The sequence below is a fragment of the Apodemus sylvaticus genome, chromosome 1 (assembly GCF_947179515.1).
Source record: "Apodemus sylvaticus chromosome 1, mApoSyl1.1, whole genome shotgun sequence".
Classification (NCBI taxonomy): Eukaryota; Metazoa; Chordata; class Mammalia; order Rodentia; family Muridae; genus Apodemus; species Apodemus sylvaticus.
In genome coordinates this window covers 75,525,221-75,546,830 of record NC_067472.1, presented here as the reverse complement: position 1 = coordinate 75,546,830, position 21,610 = coordinate 75,525,221, and the positions used below count along the sequence as shown (strand labels likewise).

The window sequence follows — 21,610 nt, the reverse complement described above, 5'->3', positions numbered from 1 at the left end:
GATTTATTTTCTTTTTCTTTATGGAAGGTGTCCTTGCTAGCGAGGTGGTCAGGCTCCCTGCATGCCAACCAGGAGGAGCTTTTGGTCTTGAGCCAATTAAATATTTATAATTTAAAATGTCGCAGAAGAGAAAAAAAAGTGAAAGGCTGTTCATATTTTCTGTCCCTGCAAAGTGGCAGCTTTCAAATCACTATTATTCAATATCGGTAGATTTTTATAGTTACACTGATTGCCAAGTTTCAGGGTAGAAATCTTCAGTACCTTTCAAAGAATTTGTGGTTTCTCATTGAGAGAAACTTCTAGAAAACAGGCATAATATCTTTTTGACATAAGTTTAGAAATCCTTATCACTACCCAAAGTAAACAAGGAAAAAAATAAAAAGAAAACAGCACAAATTACATTTTTAAGCATTAAAGTTTTATACACGACAAATGACCCAACATTATTTTAGGTGTTCTGGAAGCCAGAAGAATAGGGAAGTCTCTGGAATGCTTAAGAGTGTGGTTTTTATTTTTATGTATGTATTTTTTTTTTTTACGATTTATTTCTAATTATGTGTGCACGTGGTTCTGGGGAGAGAGTATGGGTATGTAAGTATAGGCACCCAAGGAGCCCAGATAGATTTCCCAGATCTAGAGTTATAGGAGGTTGTGAGCCACCCCTCATGGGTGCTGGGAACCGAACTCTTGTCCTTTACAAGAGCACTAAACCACAGAGGCACCTCTGCAGCCTGAGCATGCTTTTGAAGTTTTAAACATAGGGCCCGGTACAGCCAAGTACTGAGTTATCCTTAGTAGACAGCGTTTGCAGTAAGCACACACACAATGCTTTGGAAAGCTCACAAAAAGAAAAGAAAATGGAGATCTCTCTGTTGAAGGCACCTCCCTTTTAGTCAAGAACTAAAATTAAATTGAACATCTTGGCCGAAAATAAACATTTGCGTTGGAAAATGGCTAATTTATGTCCTGTTGCCCTGTTACTACAACCATAACAAACCTCTCTTTGTGTAACTTCTGCCTCCAACCTAATAAACCGTTTCTAAATAGCCTTCATTCATTGGAAGTTTGCTCCACCTACATCTGTGCTAAACAGTGCTTGGAAATGCATAGCGATCAGATTTTCCACACTTGGGTACCCCCGGGTGGGAGCTGCCGGGCAACACAGACTCACACTGTTGACTGTGGGGCCACAGGTGGCCCAAAGCACAGACTCAACCTGAAAGCCGCAAGCTTTTAACCTAGGAGCACACTCCCCAGTCCAGCCTTGTATACACCCGAATGTGCACACTCCCCAGGCCAGCATTGTACACACGGGAATGCACACTCGAGCACAGCTATGTATATAATCATACCCATCTAGGAGGCTGGCAAGGGTCAAGAGAAACATACCTTCCTTGCTCAAAATTCTGTAGGTAAAGAAACCATTCTTTGTGTTTTCTTTGATACCTCACCCAAAAATCGTCCACTAAACATTCCCTGAATGAACGAAGGAATGAATGAATGCTCTTTTCACTGCAGTACATAAATAAACTGGAAGTTCTTTCCACTGACATAAGACAGACTACATAGATGTTCCTCAGCCCTGGATGAGCATATATGTAAAGATCTCTAAGTTGGGAAGCAAAGTACCTGGAATAGTGTGACAGGGAGATCCAGGGGTCCCAAGCTTCCTTTCCCTTTCAACTAGAATTGGCCATACCCAGTCTTGGGAAAGCTTATCTTTGTGTTTCTGAATCTCTGTATACACACACACACACACACACACACACACACACACACACACACCATGGTGTGTATGTGTTAAGCATATCACTAACATATTCTTAGGAAGACACTGCAAATGTCAAGATAGGCAGACTAGTTGTCTTCAAGCAAGCTGGGAGCTTATTCCTGTGTCTTTGATGCAGAAAGAGCCAATTTTTCCACCTTCTGTTACTCTCTAGCTGTTTAGACTCTAATCCTATAAGAAGGAAGCTGCCAGCCTTCTAGGATCCTCACTTCCCAGAGCTAAGGTTGGTCTTCGACCTCAAGGGCAGAGGCTGGTAGCCTACCATCTGTACCAGCAGCTCTGTTAAATGCATCATCTTGCTGAAGCTTATAATTCGAAGGTCCCTGATTACCAAGACATAGGTGGAAATGAGAGAACTTCCACAACCAAGAACTGTGCTTAGTGTCGGGAGGTACACACCATGACCCTCATGTCATAGGCAAGAAATTCAGAGAACTGAGTGACTCCCTCAGGTCACCCCCAGCCATTGGCTGGCAGAACTTGGGTCAAATCCATCCAAGCCATAGGCCAACATGCATAAAGTTATTCAGGATGGGTCAAAAGAAAACAACTCCTGGCAAGACCCCATCCAAGCCTGTGTAGCAACCTTGTGCCTCAGTACACAACTAGACACCCCTCTATCGACCAAAGTACTGTAGACCAAAGAAATCAGATGTCAGGTAGAAGATTTGAAACTTTTCAATCCAACATTATACTAATAACTATTAAACAAAAACTAAACAAGACCAAAATAGATCCTTAAGGTTATTTCTTGTCACCAGAAGTTGGAATGTTAGCTTTGTTTTAAAGACTGCATAACTCTCAGCTGGAGAGATGTCTCAGCGATTAAGAACACGGGCTGCTCTTCCAGAGGTCCTGAGTTCAATTCCCACCAACTACATGGTGGCTCACAACCATCTGTAACTGGATCTGATGCCCTCTACTGGTGTTCATGAGGAGAGCTATAGCCTACTCACATACATAAAATAAATTTAAAAATTGTTTTAAAAAAAAGTCTGCATAAGTCTTTTATTACATGACTGGGTTTGAATTGTGTAGAAACTTAAACAATGATAACCAGACCACCTTGCTTGGTGACTAGTTAGGACTTTGTAGCTCTGCTTTGAGGCACTATTTATAAAACAAACAAACAAGCAAGCAAGCAAACAAAAATTCAAAAAAGTTTTTTCCAGGAGTTGGTTATTTCAAGGCGCAATCGCATTCCTGTTGACAATGTCAGAGTAAGACCTTTGCAGCTAAAGGTCATGAAAGGAAAATGTCAATCCAATATTCCCACTTACATGCAAGCATTATCTAGGGCCATGCCCAGAAGGAATACTTACTTATCTCTGGGGAATTCCCACTTTGGATCCTCTGGCAACTCGTACTCTGAGACCCCTGCTAGCATTGGGGTGTCCGCTGTTGAGGACAGACGTGTCGTTATCCTCACCAGTGGGGTGTTGGAGTTCATGGAAGAGCTGGACTCGGCCGAAACCTGTATACAAAATACGAAGAAGCAGATGTAATGCTGGTTCTACCTGAGGAGGCTGGAAGTGAGCTGGGACCCAGCCAGAGTGTGAGGTCTTACAAAGAAAGGGGAAGGAACCAGGAAAAAAAACAAAACAAACAACAGAAAACTGAACTAAACAACAAACAACCAAAACAAAAACACAAAACACAAACAAACAACAGGGACCAAAATGAAAAGTCACAGGATCCCAAGGTCAGATTTCCAATAAAAATGTTTCCAGAAGTTTAATTATAGTATTTCTTCTTTTCGTCTTAACTTTAAAAATTAGGGTTGTTTTTTTTTTTTAATTTTATGTACATGGGTGTTTTGCCTACATGTATGTCAGTGTGAAGATGTCAGACTGGAACTGCAGTTACAGACAGTTGTGAGCTGCCATATGGGTGCTGGGAACCGAACCAGGTCCCCTAGAAGAGCAGCCAGTGCTCTGAGCTGAGGAGTCTCTCAGCACCTTATCTTAATTATTTTAAGACAGCCACTTAAGAATGTACAGAGGACCCTACTGACAGCATTACAGGTTTTTTTGTTTTGTTTTTTGTTTTTGTTTTGCTTTTCCTTGTTCAGATAACCAAGATCCTCTTAGTCCTGCTCAGCCTAAGATCAATGCTGTGCTTCTGAGAGCTCCTGAGATTTGCTAACTCGAAGGCTGGGCTCAGTTATAGGGTGCTGGACAAGCATGGACAAGACCTCACATTCAATGTCCACCACCATAAAATAAAAACACAACCAAAATCAAGTCAGCAGGGAGGAATTCACAAGTACTTAACTAAAGAGTTCATCCACGCTGCTTTTGCCTCCAGAATGTAAAGGAAGATCGCAAGGAAAGAGCTGTAGGGCAGCCTGGTGTGGTGGTTTGAATACTTTGTCCATAGGGAGTGGCACTATTAGGAGCTAAGGCCTTGTTAGATAGAGAAAGTTTGTCACTGTTGGACGGGGCTGGACTTTGAGGTTTCCTTTGCTCAAACTCATTCCAGTGTGACACACAATCCCCTTCTGCTGCTTGTGGCTCAAGATGTAGAATTCTTGGTTCCTTCTCCAGCACCGTGTCTGCCAGGAAGCTGCCATGCTTCCCATCGTGGTGATAATTAACTAAACCTCTGAAACTATAAGCAAGCCCCAATTAAATGTTCTTCTTTATAAGAGTTGCATTAGTGGTGATATCTCTTTGCAGTAATAAAACCTTAACTAAGACATAGGAAAGTGCATTCTGGTAACTCAAAAGTCTTTTATTCAAGGAAATTTGAGTCCTGGACACCAGGAGGTTATTCTCCATGTATCCCCAGTCCTTCTGAAACTTGATGATGCACAGACCATTTAGTGAAAATGGGCTGATTCTTGTCACTTTAACTTCAGGAAGCAGAGCACTGTGAATTCATGAGACCAAGGGTTGAGGAAAAGACATTTTCACTCAGAACCATATGGGAAGGATCCTCTCTCACCTGGCAGCACACAGGGTGGGCTTCGCCAAGTTTTCTGGTTTACCTTGATGTATATCAGTCTACGTCAGACCCAGTGTGTCTGTCTCGTAAACACACCGTCTCTCCTTGGCTGATGTCTGGGAAAGAAAATATACGCAGAACCCACAGAAAGCCTATGCCTGGGTATGACTATACAATCTTGATGTGATTGTGGGCTGTTGGATACTGTTTCACCTCAGACCACAACTGAGGCTCTTTGGTCCAGGACACATGGAGTGTGAGGTTAGACAAGAGCCACCCAGGCAGCATACCAGGCCACCCTTGTTTCCAGCTCCCGTAGGGGTGACAATCCCCCGCTGAGTATACAAGCTCCTTCTCAATCCAGCCCGCAAAGAAGACACCAAAGGAACTTTCACATGTGGATCCTAGACTTTCATCAGAGGAACCCAAGGGCCTATGTTCTTCCCAGGACTGCCTCTCTGGCAAGTCCCTCTGCTCTTTGGAAACCCAACTACCCTTAATGGAACTGAGGAAAAGTGTTTGCAGTATTAAAGTCAGTGATGTGCAAGGTTATCCTTGGCTACCTAATGAGTTCCCAGAGACCTTCTCCCACCCCCGCAAAAAAGCCACAAAGAAATGTTAACATCAGTAGGCAAATTTTGATATGAAATCTTATTGTCATTTAAAATACACATAAGGGCATTTCTGAACCTTCAAAATGTCTTTTGGAAAGGGGGAAGGTAATTTTCTTTTTAAATTAAAAAAATGTATCTGTGTGCATGTGTTTGTGTGCATATCCGTGTGGGGGGTCAGAGGACAACTTCTGAGGGTCAGGTCTCATTTTCTACCACGTAGGTTCTGAGGACAGAGCATGGAACCTCAGGCTTGTCCATAAATGCCTTTGCCCATTGGATCATCTCACCAACCCCCAAGGAGAAGCTATGCATAAATTACGCTATACAGATAGGACATTTATTCACTGTGCCACAACAAAAATTGATACTTTAAAAAAAAAAAAGGAACCTGATAATTTTGTAATAGAGAGCCACACATTCAAAGATCCCAATCTCTAAGGCCAATCCAGAAGCAAGCCAGGGAAGATGGGCTAGGAAACACAGAAGTGCCTCTAGAATCCACTCCCCTTGTCCCCTATCCCTACTCCTTTGTTTCAGAAAAGGTGATCCACCCCAGCCTATCAAAAGATGACTCCCAGGCCCCTTCCACTGCCCACATGGTGTCCACTCTAGCTGTGGTGAGCAGGCTGCATCAGAAACCAGGAGCTTCCTGACAACATCAAGATGTCCACCTTCCACCTGGCCACAAAAACATCATGAGCTTCATCTACAGAGAAGGAACTCAGAAGATTCTGGAATGGGGCTGGTCCATAGTGCTTCCTTGGAACCACCCACCTGACTCATTCTGAATCAAGGTCACAAGCTATGCTTGCAAAAGGCATGTCATTTTTTTTTTTTTTTAATTTTTAAGATCTTGCTGGAAGTCCTTCCATACAAATCATCTCCTAGTAGAAATATAGTAAAAATCCACACCAGAGGATCAGAGGTAAGAAGCTACAGCCAAACTAGTAAACGTCAGCCCAGTAATGAGACAACATAGACCTCGGAGAGCAAAGAGCCAGCAGAGGCCGTGTGCAGCCAGGATACTCTTTATAGGGCCGTCATCAGCTTGGTTCTGTATCACTGGACCCTAAAGTTCCAAGTTTAATTGTTAGGACCCACTGTGTGCTAAATCCAGTGAGGAGGGCACACTAATTGGGGACGCTCAGGAGAGCACAGTTCTGAATGATGTTACTGGCCGGAAGCTAGTGGCACATCGCAGCTTCTGTGGCTTGCCCCTGGGAGTCAGTACTCACCCCATGGAGGCTTACAGGATGGGTTGTGACCACAGGCATTTTCTGGAAGGATATCTTAGGGTTTAGCCATGGTCGCCTTCAGAGAGAGAGGTCAAGAGTTGGGAGGCAAGACAGGAAATGTTTTCTGGAAAGATATCTAAGGATTTAGCAGTGGTCATCTTTGGAGAGAGAGAGAAATCAAGACTAGGGAGTAAGGTAAGAAACAAGTCTTATTCTAGAACTTCCTACACCATTTAGATTGTATTACCTTGGTCTTATGTTTCTTTTGTATTTTAGTAGACATTCTTTCTTTAGCCAAAATATCATTTGGAATAAAAACAAAGATGAACACCGAGAAAGGAAGGCACAGGTTGAATTATGTAGACTTCAGTTTAGAAACTAGCAAGACCCCCATTTGCACTTCTCTCTTGTCCCCTCAGGCTGTTTTGTGATGTTTCCATATCCTTCAGCGTGTGACCTGGTGACCCTCAAGGGCCAAGATGCCCTGGGTCTATGTCTCCATTATAATGTACACTACCTGTGAGTCTCAGGCAGTCTCAGTCACAGCTCATAGAGTTAGCTGGACAGAATGAAGACAGCATTAAGTGCTTACTGCTGAGCTGGGACAGCCATAGCTCACCGGACTGCTCTACTGGGTGGGTTTGTTCTGATGTTAGATGGAATGCGCATTAACAGCATGTCTGATTTACAAAATTGGACCCTAAACTGCCAGCCAGGATGGCCTGGAGCTCCAGTAAGCAAGATTTTTTTTTTTTTTTTAATGTAGGAACTGGGGGAAAGGAAGAAAAGCTGTAGGGCAGCAAGGTCCCGCCGGTGACTATGACTTAGGGGTTACCTCAAATCAGAGAGATTTGCCATCTAGTCTGACATTAACTGCTTGTGGAGAACTTTGACCCAAACAGAATGCACACCACAGGCCTGTGGTGCGAGCTTACCATACACATACCCACCACACAACAGAGCACCCCCCACAAGATTTTAATGTGAACATTTTCAAAATAGAAAACAAGAGGAAAAAAAATCTAAAATAATATGGAAGAAGAAAAAACATTGCTAGTCATTGGTATTAAAATATAAAATGCTGCAGCTATTGGTGTTAAAATATAAAACTGCCTTAACTTGTGGGAATTTTGTTTGATATAAAGTGCAGATTCAGGTTCAATGTACAAGTCTGGAAAATACCTTTGTAAAAAACACCCAGAGAGAGAAAGGGTAAGAAAATACGCAAAGTATATGAACACACAGAATCTGCTCTCCCTGTCTACAGAGGTATATCTTAATTTCACCTCCATGCGTTTTACTATACTTTTAAAATCCCCTCTGGGGCTGTAAAGCATGGCTGGCTTTCTCTTCACTCGCCTCTTCTCAGAAAATCAACCTGTCTGGAGGGCTTGGCAAAGTCTCCAGCAGGGGTTCCCGGAGGAACCCTGCCTTTCAGGGGTTCCTTGCCTCTGAATTGTGGCCCCACCGCCCACTTTGGACGGTTCCTCACACCACTGAATTACAGACTTTCTTCTCTTTCTTTTGTATTTATAACTTCCCTCCTCAGATATTCTTCCGTCCTTAATCTAGAAACTTCGACTTTGGAGTTTCTATTTCAACGCACTTAAAAATATCCTACTGTTAGAAGCCACTTATAAACAATAAATGCTAACACTCTAGTAAACTGTTTCTCCGCCCACTCAAAATCTTGGCAGGCGGTTTTTAGAAAGCCACACACTCTTCAGAGTCTCCAATTCGGCAGCCTTACATGCCGGGATCTCTTTACCACGTGCCATAAATCAAGCTTTTAACTAAATGTGCTTTTCATATATTTCCACGGTACATACGGGAGATTAACAGAGGAAGTGGGTTTTCTCCCCTTTTTCTTTTTAAAGGGCCACCAAGTAAGAGCGGTCTCCCTTCATGCTGGATTATGCTGAACATCCAGGAGACCTTCCAGAAGACGGAGCAGGCGGAAGTGAAGACGCTACGGGGAGGGGGTGAGTCAGGTTTGTCTCTATTGCTGAGGATTGACATACGCCCTTGAACCACTGCAGACTGAAGACACCCTCGGGCTTCCAGGCAGCAGATGGAGCCTTCCACATCAGAACAGAAGGCCAGTGTGTACATTGTTCTATCTTAAGTCTAGCCCCACACACCTCTACAACCAAGCAGAAAACCTGTACCACGCCAAGTTTCAGGAGGCTTCTGGGGGTGGATGTTTTTCTCCTTCCATAACAAAGTCTAGGTAATCACTCACACTGCCCCTTAAACGGCCTCCCCCTCCTCTAGACACTTGTCACGATAAAAGCACCTGGCTCAGGTGTTCAGATTCTACTTGGTATAGCTCAGCAGCAAAAGTCCAGGGTAGATCTCAGTCAAAGAAGCATATCTTTCCGAGGCTGAGAGAAAAGACAGGCCAAATTGGGGGACAAGGAAAGCAATCGATCCCTACGAAAGTGAAGACTCCACTTGGGTCATCCACAACTATCCAGCTGCCCAAATGTTCCACAGAACCAGTACACTGCAACTCTGGATCGACTACACAATGAAGGAGATTCCAGGTTATGGTGTTGGGCTGCTCAGCAGTCAGAACTCACTTTCCCTGAGTTTCATATACTCTGGAATTAAGTGTTCCTCCACCCCATCCCTAATAACCACGGGCCTCAAAGGCATTATGAAATCGCTCTCTGGTTTTCTCAGCTACCCATGTCAGTGGCTGAGGCTGGAAACAAACTCACTACAGCCCCGTGTGAGACTGGGAGATGGGTAAGCTATAGATTCATCTGGACACAGGCAATCAATAGATAGTTGGATCTCCATCTTGCCCCACTAAACTTCTATCTCCAGAGAAGAGCCAACACAACCTGGGACAGCTTGTCAACAAACACAGCACTCCACAGAAAAGGCTTCCTCTGTCCTGCCCTATACCCACACCCCACCTCCCCAACAAGGGACTTATGGAAATCACAGAAGGCAAATCCTTCCACTTGGACTCAGGAGTACACAAAGACCACTTCCCAGTGAGGGTCCAGTTGGGTCACAAGGTGCCCTTCTCTAGGTGGGCTACCGCCATTTAACACCAGGTACTAAGAAGTAGACGCAGGTGAGCAAGCTCCTATAAAGTGTCCAGTCCTAGCCTTGGACGAAAGGGATGAATCCTCATTAATAGGGAGATCCCACAGGCTGTCCCGCCAAAACGTTGCTTATCTTTCCCCAAGCATCAATGTACATACAATGTCTCCCAAAATTAATATTTACTAGAAAGACTATAAAGAATATATTTGATACAGAAAACAAACAAACAAAAGCCCTGCCTTTTTACCTCAGAAAAATAAGTGAAATGCCTGATTTAAATAGGTTCAGGGTAGGGAAGCAAACATCAAGGAGAAAGAAGGATCGAGAAGATGGCTCAGTAGGTAAAACAACCTGCCTTCCTTGACCTGAGAGCAATCTCCAGGAGCTACATTAAAAAAAAAAAAAAGGCTTGGTAAGCGACCCTTGGAATCCTAACAGGGAGGAGGAGAAGGTGGAGCCAACTGGGGCCCCAGGACTCACAGGCCAGACAGCCTAGCCTCCTTGGCTAATTCCAGGCCACTGGGTGAGAAACTTAGCACAAAAAGAGAGTCAGGAGTGGACAACACCTGAGGAATGACACCTGAGGTTGTCTTTCCGCTTCAGCACACATTCTGTACACACCTACACACCTGAGCACTCATGCACCTATGGGCTCATGCACACGGCAAAACAACATGAATAAACAAAACAACTTTTCTTGTTCTAAAGCAAAGACAAAGATGGAGCAGATGGAGAGAGGCATGAGCCCCACACTGTGCTGGGCCAGGGCCAGGAGGACCAAACATGGACGCTGCATTGTAGAAAAGCTCTCGGGCCAACACAAAATAAAGCCTAGCTTCTTAATGCCTGGGAGCACCGCTCCTCCAGACATCTGATTACAGGCTCATCTGTCGCCAGGTAAAGGCATGCTTGGCATCCCTGTGGAATTCACTCTGTCATTAAGCTATCTGCGGGCCTTTGTGGGACCTTTCCCTCTAGCCACAGCCTGATTCTCGATAAGCATCTCCACCTCCTCCTCTTCCTCCTCCTCCTCTTCCTCTTCCTCCTCCTCCTCTTCCTCAAAGTGGGTCTGTGCTTTGGGAAATCCTTTGGGAAGAGGCAGTTAGGACCACACTCTCCCATGACTTTAGGAAATGCTGGGGTATTATCAGTACCTTTTCAACCCATTTATCTCCCAGAGACTTACTCAGCCAGAGAGCCTGGGCCTCACACACTTTTCTTATACAGTGTGACCCTGAAGAAACATTTCAAAAGGACCTTCACTAACCTTGCAGCCAGTGGTAAATGGGTAGGCTTTCTCTGACACAAAACTGGCTTAATTATTTTCCTTGGTGATACTGGGGACTGGGCAAGCTAGGCGAGCACTCTACCACTGAGCCACACTTCCAGCCCATGAATCCTGATTTAGGCCCTTGCACTAAAAGAAACCGTGCACTCAGTAAATAACAATGAATAAAAGAAAAAAGGAAGGCAAATGAGAAGAACCCAACTTTTCCCTCTAGTCACACAGGGAAAAAAATATAGATAGATAGATAGATAGATAGATAGATAGATAGATAGATAGATAGATAGATAAAATGGACAGCTTAGGTGGAGACCAACGGACAATGAAGAAACTCAGTTGGACAAACAAAAAGGGAGACATGCTATGCTGAACACATGTGCCAAAGGGAACTCCAGGGCACCTGTCTTCTTCACATAAAGCAAAAGAAAGAAGGCTGCAGCAGGTGTGAATTTTTTTTTTCTTTAAAATATGATGGAGTCAATAAAACCTGACTGAACCTGACCTGTTGGATTCCTGGGAACCAACCTGGTGGTAGAGGAAGGCGCTGGCCCCCATGTAAGTTGTCCCCTGGCCACCACAGACACGCTATGCCATGTGTATGCCCACATACAAACATATAAACACAGACACACACAACACACACACGCCTGAGTGACATAAATATAGAAATGTAAAAAGAGTTTTCTTTAAAAGTGGTGGGGCCTGGAGAGATAGTTCAGTTACTAGAAGCATTTGCTGCTCTTGCAGAGGACCCAAGTTCTAGTCCCAGCACCCACATCAGAAAGCTCACAACTACCTGTACTCCAGCTTCCAAGAGCTCCTGTACACATGTGTAAACATGCACGCCTGTGCGCGCACACACACACACAAACAAAGATCACTTTTTTGTTGTTTATTTGTTTTGTTTTTTTCGGGGTTTTTGAGACAGGGTTTCTCTGTGTAGTCCTGGCTGTCCTGAACTCACTTTGTAGACCAGGCTGGCCTTGAACTCAGAAATCCGCCTGCCTCTGCCTCCCAAGTGCTGGGATTAAAGGCGTGCGACACCAAAGCCCAGCTTCAAAGATCACTTTTTTAAATGATGAAATAATTATGGGTCAGTGGCCTATTTACCTGAAGTTCTGGATTTCATTTGTTTCCTCTATTATAAAAACAAATGATAAGACAGCACGTCATTCCCTTTACTTAAACTCCCAGCTCCAGAGTGCAGAGGTTAAGAATGGCCCAGGGCTAAGAGATGGGGAGAGGCTGTGAAGGAGTGGCCAAAGGAGTGGATGGACATTCAGCCTGAAGCCTTAGCACTATCTAGCCAGGTGAGAGTTTTACTAATGGACTCTTCCCGCAACTCGTTAGGCAACAAGCTTAACTTCAGCACCATCTTGCCTCTCCAGTCCCACAAATGACAGTAGTGTCACTCAAAGTAGCACAACATTCTCAGGACCAAAAGGAACCCACTGAGCCTTTTTGACTCCACACTCAACAGCTGGCCAATGGCTGCATCTGACATGTGCTCCAAATTATATCTTAAACCTCTACAAGAAGCACCTGTTGGAAACTAGAGGCTTCAAGGACGTGGACAAGGACCTGCTTAGCCTATAGTGTGTAACTAGGTTGAGAACAGCCAAGGCCCTGTGTCCAAGCCACAACTGGCCTGCTGGTTCCCACCTTGTCCACAGAAAGGGCCCACAGAAAGGGCCTTGCTAGTTGACAGCCCAGGAAAGGCAGGGTGGGGTTGAACCCAGAGATTCTTAAGGCATTACACAATATCACCCAAGGAAGAGTTTAAAATACAGACTCTTACAGATCCATTCAAGAACTACTGAATAAGAATTTCTAGGGTTGAACCTAACAAATATGCAGTTTTAACAAACACCTCCCAGTTCTAGACGTTGGTCATTTCAATTGCTAATTAAAAAATAGTGACAATCTTATCAGAATCAAATTCGAAACCGTATCATAAAGATTTACGTTCACAAATCCCTTAGACCCATGAACAAGCACAGAAGCCAAGCATTTTTCCTTATCCACCTTTGAAGGGCTTTGTTTTATGACACAGTGAAGGTTCTATCTTGCCTTTCCTCCCCTAAAGCCAGCCATCAAAGACCAAGCTCAAGGTTAAAGGTAATTTTCTCCCTGTTCTACATAGTAATCATCTTATCTGGGGGCTGGAGAACTGTCTCTGTGGTTAAAGAGGGCTTGCTGCTCTTCTAGAAGACCAGAGTTCATTTCCCACCACCTATGCTGGGAAGTTCACGATTGCCTTAACTCTAGCACTAGTGGACCTGACACTCTCTTTTGGCCTCCGCAGCCACGCGCACACATGTACTTACAACCCAAATACACACACACACACAACCACCCTATCACTGAATCCATAGCCACACCTGTAACCTGCAACAATAAACTATAAGCATACAATGTTATTTCAAAAATGAGACAGATTCAGCCCAAACCCAGTTTAGAAGGAATCACAGACCACTTTTATGCAAGCATTAGTTCTCGTGTACCTCCATTCCCTATGTTTCTGATCTCTACTTAATACAGTAAATCAAAGAAAACTAAACTCTCCTTCCTATTAAGGAAAAAAACTGAACCTGAACATCCTGCTTCATAAGGAAGCAATGGACCCCAGAAGAACATGCCTATTCTACCAAAGAGCCCAGTGCTAGAGTCTTCGCACAGGCCCAGAGGGCATGGCCTCCTTCAGCCTCAAGAGTTAACTGTCCACTGCACTGGGCAGCTCCAATCTTTACCCTACTGTCCTTTAAAACTAGACTCAACCTAACAAGCCCAAAGCAGCACTGTCACTTAATGTTTTTTAGTCCCAACCGCTGACTGAACCTCCACACAGTGGCAGGTTAGAATTGCCCGCAGTTCTGAAGCTCACAGAAGTTAGAGGGAGAATCAAAGCAGAGGAAAACCAAGAGCTGGCTGGGTGGTGGAGGGGAGTAAATTTCTTCAAACTCTTTATCTACTTTCTGTTACCTGTCTCCGCAGGGGGATGCGCTTGGTCAGCTTGTGCACAGCTGGCTGGCTGCTGAAGTCTGGCTTCTTGGTCGTGGTTTTCATTCGGCAAAAGATGACTGTTACCACCATGCAGGCGATTAGGAAGACCCCTATGCAGTAAATAGCTATCTCCAGGTAATCTGGGGAAGCTGTGATCTCCTTCTCTCTCACAGGCGCTGGGTTGCAGATCACAGGAGAGGGACAAATAAGCAGGCCACAAAGTTAGGATACCAGAGGAATGGATCAAAACATACTTCAAGGAATGATGCCAAAGACATCAAGGGCTTCCCTATCAACAGGTCAATGCAGAAGGATACCCAGATGCAGAGCAGATAGGTGCCTCCTGCCTGGGCCTCTTCAAATGCTAACGAAGAGCCAAGGGTTCCTCAGTTTATCACTACAGCCCAGGCAGCCAGGCACCTTCTCCAGCCTCACGGGGCAGCTGCCACCAGTGAGCAGCTGATACCACATCTTAATGGGAGACTACAAGGCCACATTCTGCTAGGCTCCTGGTCAGAGCAGGACACCCAGTACACCCAGCACAGGAGGACTGTCTTTCATGATGGCTGCTCAGCATCAACCAAACAAAACTGTTTAAAGGGAGTTCACCCACTGTTGTTTCTAAGGAGACAGGGACAATGCTTGCTAGCTAGGGCGGTGCCTCCAGGGGAAGAGGACCACAGCTCCACAGGGCTCACCCTCAACTAGTAAGCTGGCCCAAAATGTTTTGGTGAGTCCCTTCATACAGTCCAGAATATTATTCAGTTAAGCAAACAGATGTATCAACCTTGAAATAGTTATATATATATATATATATATATATATATATATATATATTACTTAATAACCACTAAAATGGTTGTATATCCCATTATATTAACTTGTTAGTGAACCTTTAACATCATGATGGTACTGCATATGAGTAGAAATGTGATTAACTTAGCACATTCTTCTGTCAACCATATCGGTCCCTCCTTAGTCCTCAATTGGTCAGTCTACAAGCAGTGTATTTCCAAATATGATTATTCTCAAGCTGCAACTCCTTAGAGGGTAGTACTGTCAGGCAAATTGGTTAAGAAGTGCCAGGTAGGCACTTACAGAGCGTGGCATTGTAAGTACAAGCAAGCTCAGGAGAGGCATCTCTCTTTCAGGAATAAATACAGAGAGGATTCATAACATAACCAAAGGGGCAGGTGGATGCAACGGTTATTATTCTCAAGCTTATACATTTTAATCAGAAAAATAAATATTTGCAAAGACAGTCAAAACTCTTAGCAGCACAGCACAAAAACGAAATGATCCATTTATCCTGACAAGCTGTAACACAAGCATGCAGTAGGCATGGCACTCTAGAAACAAGGCACTCCTAACAGGAGGGAAGAGCGTCACGTGCTGCAACCCAGTCTATGCAGTTTTCCAAAGGAAATGCTAGGCAATGCATGAAGAGAGAAGAGCAGCATATACCAAGAAGCAGGACTAGAACAGAGGCATTGGTTAAAGACTTAGACAGCAATGGGCTTTGCTGATGTTTATTTCTCTATGAGGCAGAAATAACATCGAGCCCGAGACAGCATACGCATGCTTTTGCAGTAAAAGCAAGCCGAGAGTCCACTCTATCGAGGCATGCAGCAAGCCACCCGATTCCCAAGGTAATACACTGCTTCTGTACACTTCCCTTCAGAGGTGCTTCCTGGGCACCCCATTACAAATCTATCTGCACTCAAATGAGACATAAGCAGGTGGGACCGAGAGGCACCAAACCACATACAGGCTTTTACCAAAGTGGAATTTACAACGGGAAAAAATTACTTTGAATTTCACAAAGTAATTTTTGACTTCCTTCTTGGGGGGGGGGGGATCTTGTGGGAGATGGGCTCATTGAGTCAACAATTCAGTGATTCACTAAGATTATAAGATCCCTTTGGGCTTTAAAGGTGATATTTTATTTGATCATAAATTCTAGTATGGGATCTCCTTGTGCATGAATTTCTAAGGTGGTTTCTTGTTCTGGGGGCGTCATTTGGAACATTTTGGGGGTATCTTTATGCAATGGATAAATGGGGCTATCTCTAAGAACAGAAGCTGTGTTAATTTTATAGCAATCAACCAAGGAAAGAAGCCAACCCACGGAGAGAAAGAGCAGTATGTACCTGGCAGAACTGTCAACCATGCAGAGTGAAAGGATATCCCGATAGAATTACCCGCCAAGCACGTATATTCCCCCGCATCCTCAAAAGTTACATTCCGAATATACAGAACCTCAATCTCTTTGTCCGTGGTGTTAACACCGGCAGCCTAGAAAACAAACGAAGCAAGAAAAGGGCTAGACATAGGAATGATTGTGGAGGGGGCCTTGGAACCAAGAGGCCTCGTCCCAGAGGATCCAGGGGGTGCTGGCCATCAGGAGATTCCAACTGCAGCCCATCCACAAAGCCCACAACCGAGAGACACTGAGAGCCACCGGCCAGCTCACCTCTGCAGGCCCGTCACCACACCGGCGTCACCACCTAGACATGCATGCAATTGAACGCATGGAAAAATCAGCCCACAGAGTCCGTCCTCTTTGAATTTGTTTTCATTTGGATTTGAGGGTGGGTGGGTTCCAAAAAGTTGAATACCCAGAGGACTAATCTGGGTTCTGGTCCTGCTGGATGCAGACTCTCCCACTGTGAAAAGGGGGAGGTTCCATCTTATGTAGGATGGTACAAAACATGGCAGAGCAGGGGGACATCTCACACGTCCCTCGGGCTCCATGGGAACAGGGTAGGAGGTTATCTTGGTTACCAGATTCTGGTTAACTTCACTCAAGCTAAAATCTTCTTGCTTTACATATCATTGAAAGAACATGGCAGAAAACATCATACTGGTAACAGAAAAACTGGACTTGTAGTCTGTTTTGTTTCTAATGTGAATGTCTGCGTGTGAAGAATAACTGAAAACTCCACCGATGGTCTGCCGTCACCATCCTTCAGTGTCACAGTCACGGGAAGATAACTAGCCTCCAGTTCTGGATAGGATCCGGAGTGGGACCAAACCAAAGAACAGATCTTTCATTAGGTGAATGCTATCATGCTAGCACTTCTCCGCGTAACCGGCATAAAAAGCAACATGAGTCTGGCTTAATAATCAGATAGCGTAGCCTCGACAGGCATGCCAGGTCCATGTGCACTCACACACAGTGATCACGGGACTTGTGCAGTCCAAACAAGACAGACCAGAAAGAGGGGCATGAAAACAGGGTTGGGAGTGAGGGGAATCTTCAAGGACTTTGAACATTGTGGGCATTTTTCCATGGCCACTGGCATGACACCAGCGGCACCACCAAAGAAAGATCATTATAAATATACCAAGGCCACGAGAGTTATTCTAGAAGCTTGCCTGCTGCTTCCCAAAGCACCGAGTCTTTTTAACTCCTATATCCAGTTTTCTTTAAAAAAAAAAAAAACAAAAACAAAAAAAACAAAAAATACACAAACACAAAAACATTGTTACCTTGCTGTTTGGGCAGGACAGTGAGCCAGGCAGACTGGTTGGCCTGCCCTATATAATTGGAGACCTTACATATATATTCCCCAGCATCCATCTCCGTCACATTGAACAGAGCCAGCACTTCTGCATTGGAGCTATTTATCCCCGAGTGCTAGAACAGACATAGGAAAACAATATAACGGCCAACCGGGAAGGACTCGGTGCTGCCTATGGTCCCACCACCAACACACCACAAGAAAACAATCTCCACTGATTACATCTAAAGAGCTGTGGGAGGGAGGAGAACAAAATCTGTCAAGTGGTGGAGAACAGAAGTGATCCGAGCCGGCGGAAGAGGTGGCCAGTTGGTGGGACGGGTGAGCAGCATTCCGGGATGACCGTCTCTCTCCAGCACTTTGGATCCTGGGTATGGCTGGCTAGAGAGAAGACTATAGGTTGAGAGTTCTTCATGAGCCGCCTGTTGCTCCTATAGTTGAATAGTTAGACTGACTGTTGTATACTCCCTGGGAGCGTGGTAGGCAGGCAGACAGTGGCTTAGAATTGACAATACAGACTCAGCTTAGCATGCTCAAGAGCAGGCTAGGCCCAAAAACTAAAGCCACAAAAAAATGGGTACATGAAAAAAATGATTTCTTTTAATATAAAGGGAAAGAAATTCTCCTTTAGTTTACAGATGCAAAAAAACAAAAAACAAAAAACCCAGCCACACACACATGCACACGCACACCATTTACTCTCTAGACCACACAAACATCATAAAAGGTTAGAGAGAATTTTTTCGAAAAAGAAAGTTGAATTGTTTGTAACGACTAAAATTTGATTCAAATGTTATTATTAATATAGCGTTACATGTCATAAAAACATCAGAAAAACACTGTCTAGAGCTTTCCAGTTATTTCCATCTACTCTACCCTGTTTACTCTCTATGTCGCCTTGTGATCAGTACCCCACCCCAGCTTTAGTGTCTCCTCAGGGCTAATAAACAGGAGAAGCCTCTGGTTCCAAGCACAGCAGCACCTCCCTCCCTCTGCAGCCCCCTCCAGAAATGTTATTAACAGGCTTAATGGCGACCTATTCTTTAACACACTCTAGTCCATAAAAAGAACCATCTCTGAACTCCAACAGGCCATCAAAGACCCTGGCCAAATCTCCAAGGGCGCCCTCACCACCGGCCTCTTAAGATTCAGAAAGCTCTTACCTTCAGCACCTTGAGGTAGGGCAGCCCATCAGGCCCGTATTTACTGCCATTCTTTTCCACGTGCTTGATCCACTGGATATGGGGCTGGGCGTCGCTGTAAACCTTGCAGACGAACTCCACATCCCCTCCAACCACTGTGGAGGCATTTGCAGGCAGTCCAGCTTGGAGGATGGGCCGGTGTGGTGATCGCTCTGATGGAGACAGGCAATGGGAGGGGGAGAGAGCAATAAATAAGTTGTGTAGTCCAGAGGGCTGTCGGGGGAACTCAAGCCAAAAAGGCCTCCGTCTGCTGGCTGACTCCATTGGAATAACATAGGAGCCCCATGCACAACACAGCTGACTTCAAAGCGGATCACTGAAGCACAAGCCTTGTAAAGGATAACTTATTTAGAGAATCAGAAAAAGAACGCATTACTCTGGGAGTTATAGACTACCTAATGAACAAGGGGAAATTCTTTACTGTAGCAACCCGAGAGACAGATGGAGTGGGTAGAAGGCCACTTATTCACTTATTTGGCTTGAGATGATGCCCAGATTCATTTTAAACATGAGGTAGGGAGCACAGACAAGTGACACGCTACTCTTAAGGTTGTGTTGAATACCAAGAGAAGTTCTCCTAGGCATGATCTCTCCCAGTCAGTCGCTAAGATGCTCTGGGAAGTCTTGTGTCTCCAGCTCTAAAAAGCAAATTAGAAACCAAAGCTCCAAACACAATTAAACCAAACCTACTGGATCCCTCTTGTTATCATGAGGGTATGATAACCACTCCATTCAGTGGTTCTTTCTTTCTTTCTTTCTTTTTAATTTTTTTGTTCTGTTTGGAGACATGGTTTCTCTATATAGCTCTGGCTGTCCTGAAACTCACTCTGTAGCCAAGGCTGCCCTCAAACTCAGAAATCCTGCCTCTGCCTCCCCAGTGCTGGGATTAAAGTCACACACCACCACTGCCATGCTCAGTGGTTCTTTCTTTAGTCATTCATCCATTTGACAAGTACCGATTGTCACTGTGCGCCAGGCACCAGATGCATAGAAGTAGATATTCCTTAGCATATTCTGATGTGGCACTAAAGAAACACAAGGACAGATGCCTGTTTCCAGACTATGTTTCATAGTGCCAGAGGAGGCCCTACAAGAGGGATGCTTAGCCTTTCCTTTCTAGGCTCACTAAGAAGAGTCTCAACAAAGCACATTTCTCCTTGTCTTATATCAGAAGATTGTACTGCAGAAGAGAGGCGTTCTTGGTAGAAACCCATAGAGGGACCAGGTCAAGGTCTGCTTGCACCTACACATGAGGTCCCTAAAGAACTAGGTAATGTCCAATTAAAAGTAGACTAAGGGATTTCTCCAAAGACCTACAAATGACTAACAAGCAGCTGAAAGGATGCTTAGCATCAGTAATCGTTAGGAAAATGCAAATCAAAACTATCATTAAAGAGATAATAAGTCCAGTACAGCTGAGGGGCTGGAGAGTGAACCCCCGTACCAAGGCGGTGGGAATACAATTGTGAGGGTAAGGACAGGAAGCTGGAGTTAAAAAAAAAAAAAAACAAAGCAATTCATCTGATCCAGCAACTCTCAGTTCAGTGAGGATCTGAGATACAGCCATCACAAAGCTCTTCACAACAACCCAGAGTTTAATTTAGTCAACACCCTCAATGCCCATCAACGGAAGAATGGGTAAAATAAAAACTCTAGTCTCTATATACAATGGAGAAACTAACCAGCTTTAAAAAGAAGAAAAGCATGCAATTTGATGACAATTGACAATGGGAGTGGACCTGGAGGACATTATGCTAGGAAAAAATATGTTAGTCACGGGACAAATACTGTGTGAGGCCACTTGTAAGGAGGCATCTAAAGCTCTCAATTCATATATCAAAAGAATAGAATTGTGGTGGGCAGGCGTGGAGAAGAGGAGAAATGGAGTGGCTAATCACAGAATATAAACTTTCAGTTACATAAAGGGAATATATTCTAGAGATCTGGTCTACCTAAGATAGAAGATAAGGGTCTCTGCACTTAAAGCTAGGAGTACATCATGTTACTGCTCTTATAACAGTAAAATAAATGCCGAACAAATAAATGGATGATTGGGATGATTGAGAGACAGAAAGAATTAACTATAATGGACTGGGCTGATGTCTAATTTCAAATAAAAACACTGATTACAAAGTGACTGGAACCTTCCTCACAGCAGTTAGCGCTATCAATAGCCACATGCACCTTGGTTACCAACCTATTCCCAAATCATGCTGATATACCCAAACTCTTCTCTTTTCTTCTTTCTCCAACAGAGTTCTACTGTCCTAGCTTAACAAATACAATTCAGGCAGGGCAGAGCACAATGGTGGCACACATCTTTCATCTCAGTACTTGGAGGCAGAGTCAAATAGATTTCTGAGTTCGAGGCCAGTCTGGTCTATACAGTGAATTCTAGCCAAGGCTAACATACTAAGGCTTTGCCTCATAATGCCAACAAAATAATATCTAAGAGAAATAAAACGAACCCTACACACCAGCCACCACTGCCACCAAACCAGCTCGCCTTCCCAGGGATGGCCCTACGTTTGAGATTCCCACACACTGGGCTGGAAGTAGCAAATTAGAATGATAGGTCTCTTCCTTTCTGTATTGGGACCTTTCTGATTAAAATATCATCCTGCAGAATTTGCTGAACCAGAGCCAGACTGTATACAAATAGACTCTACTCTATAAGATCATCTCTGGCCCTTAAGAAACTTTTTTAAAAGAGAAGAAAATGTTGGAGCACATTTCATTCTGGAATCTTCCATCACTTCATAGACACCTACATTGCACTGCAATAAAGATAAAAATTTCAGAGCCCCCCAAAGAGTCATCCATCTCCTCCTTTATCACCCATGTAGAATAGAGAAGTTGAACTGTTCATTTTTGTGACTGGAAAAAAAATCTGAAAGCTTCATTTCTTCATACATCACAGGACACCCACTACTCTTTTGGGATGAAGTGCTG

At 44.2% G+C, this 21,610-nt stretch overlaps 1 protein-coding gene across 3 annotated transcripts in view; it reads right to left on the bottom strand.

Annotated features, from left to right (window-relative positions):
- The window catches only part of Fgfr2 (fibroblast growth factor receptor 2), a 105,477-nt gene that overhangs the window by 21,667 nt on the left and 62,200 nt on the right, over positions 1-21,610 (bottom strand). For all 3 annotated transcript variants that reach the window (XM_052197289.1, XM_052197308.1, XM_052197299.1), the window contains 4 exons: positions 18,620-18,810; positions 16,083-16,227; positions 13,912-14,108; positions 3,112-3,263 (listed from right to left, as the gene is read on the bottom strand). In XM_052197289.1, coding sequence (XP_052053249.1) covers positions 3,112-3,263; positions 13,912-14,108; positions 16,083-16,227; positions 18,620-18,810 — 685 coding nt within the window. The remainder of the gene's footprint in view (positions 1-3,111; positions 3,264-13,911; positions 14,109-16,082; positions 16,228-18,619; positions 18,811-21,610) is intronic.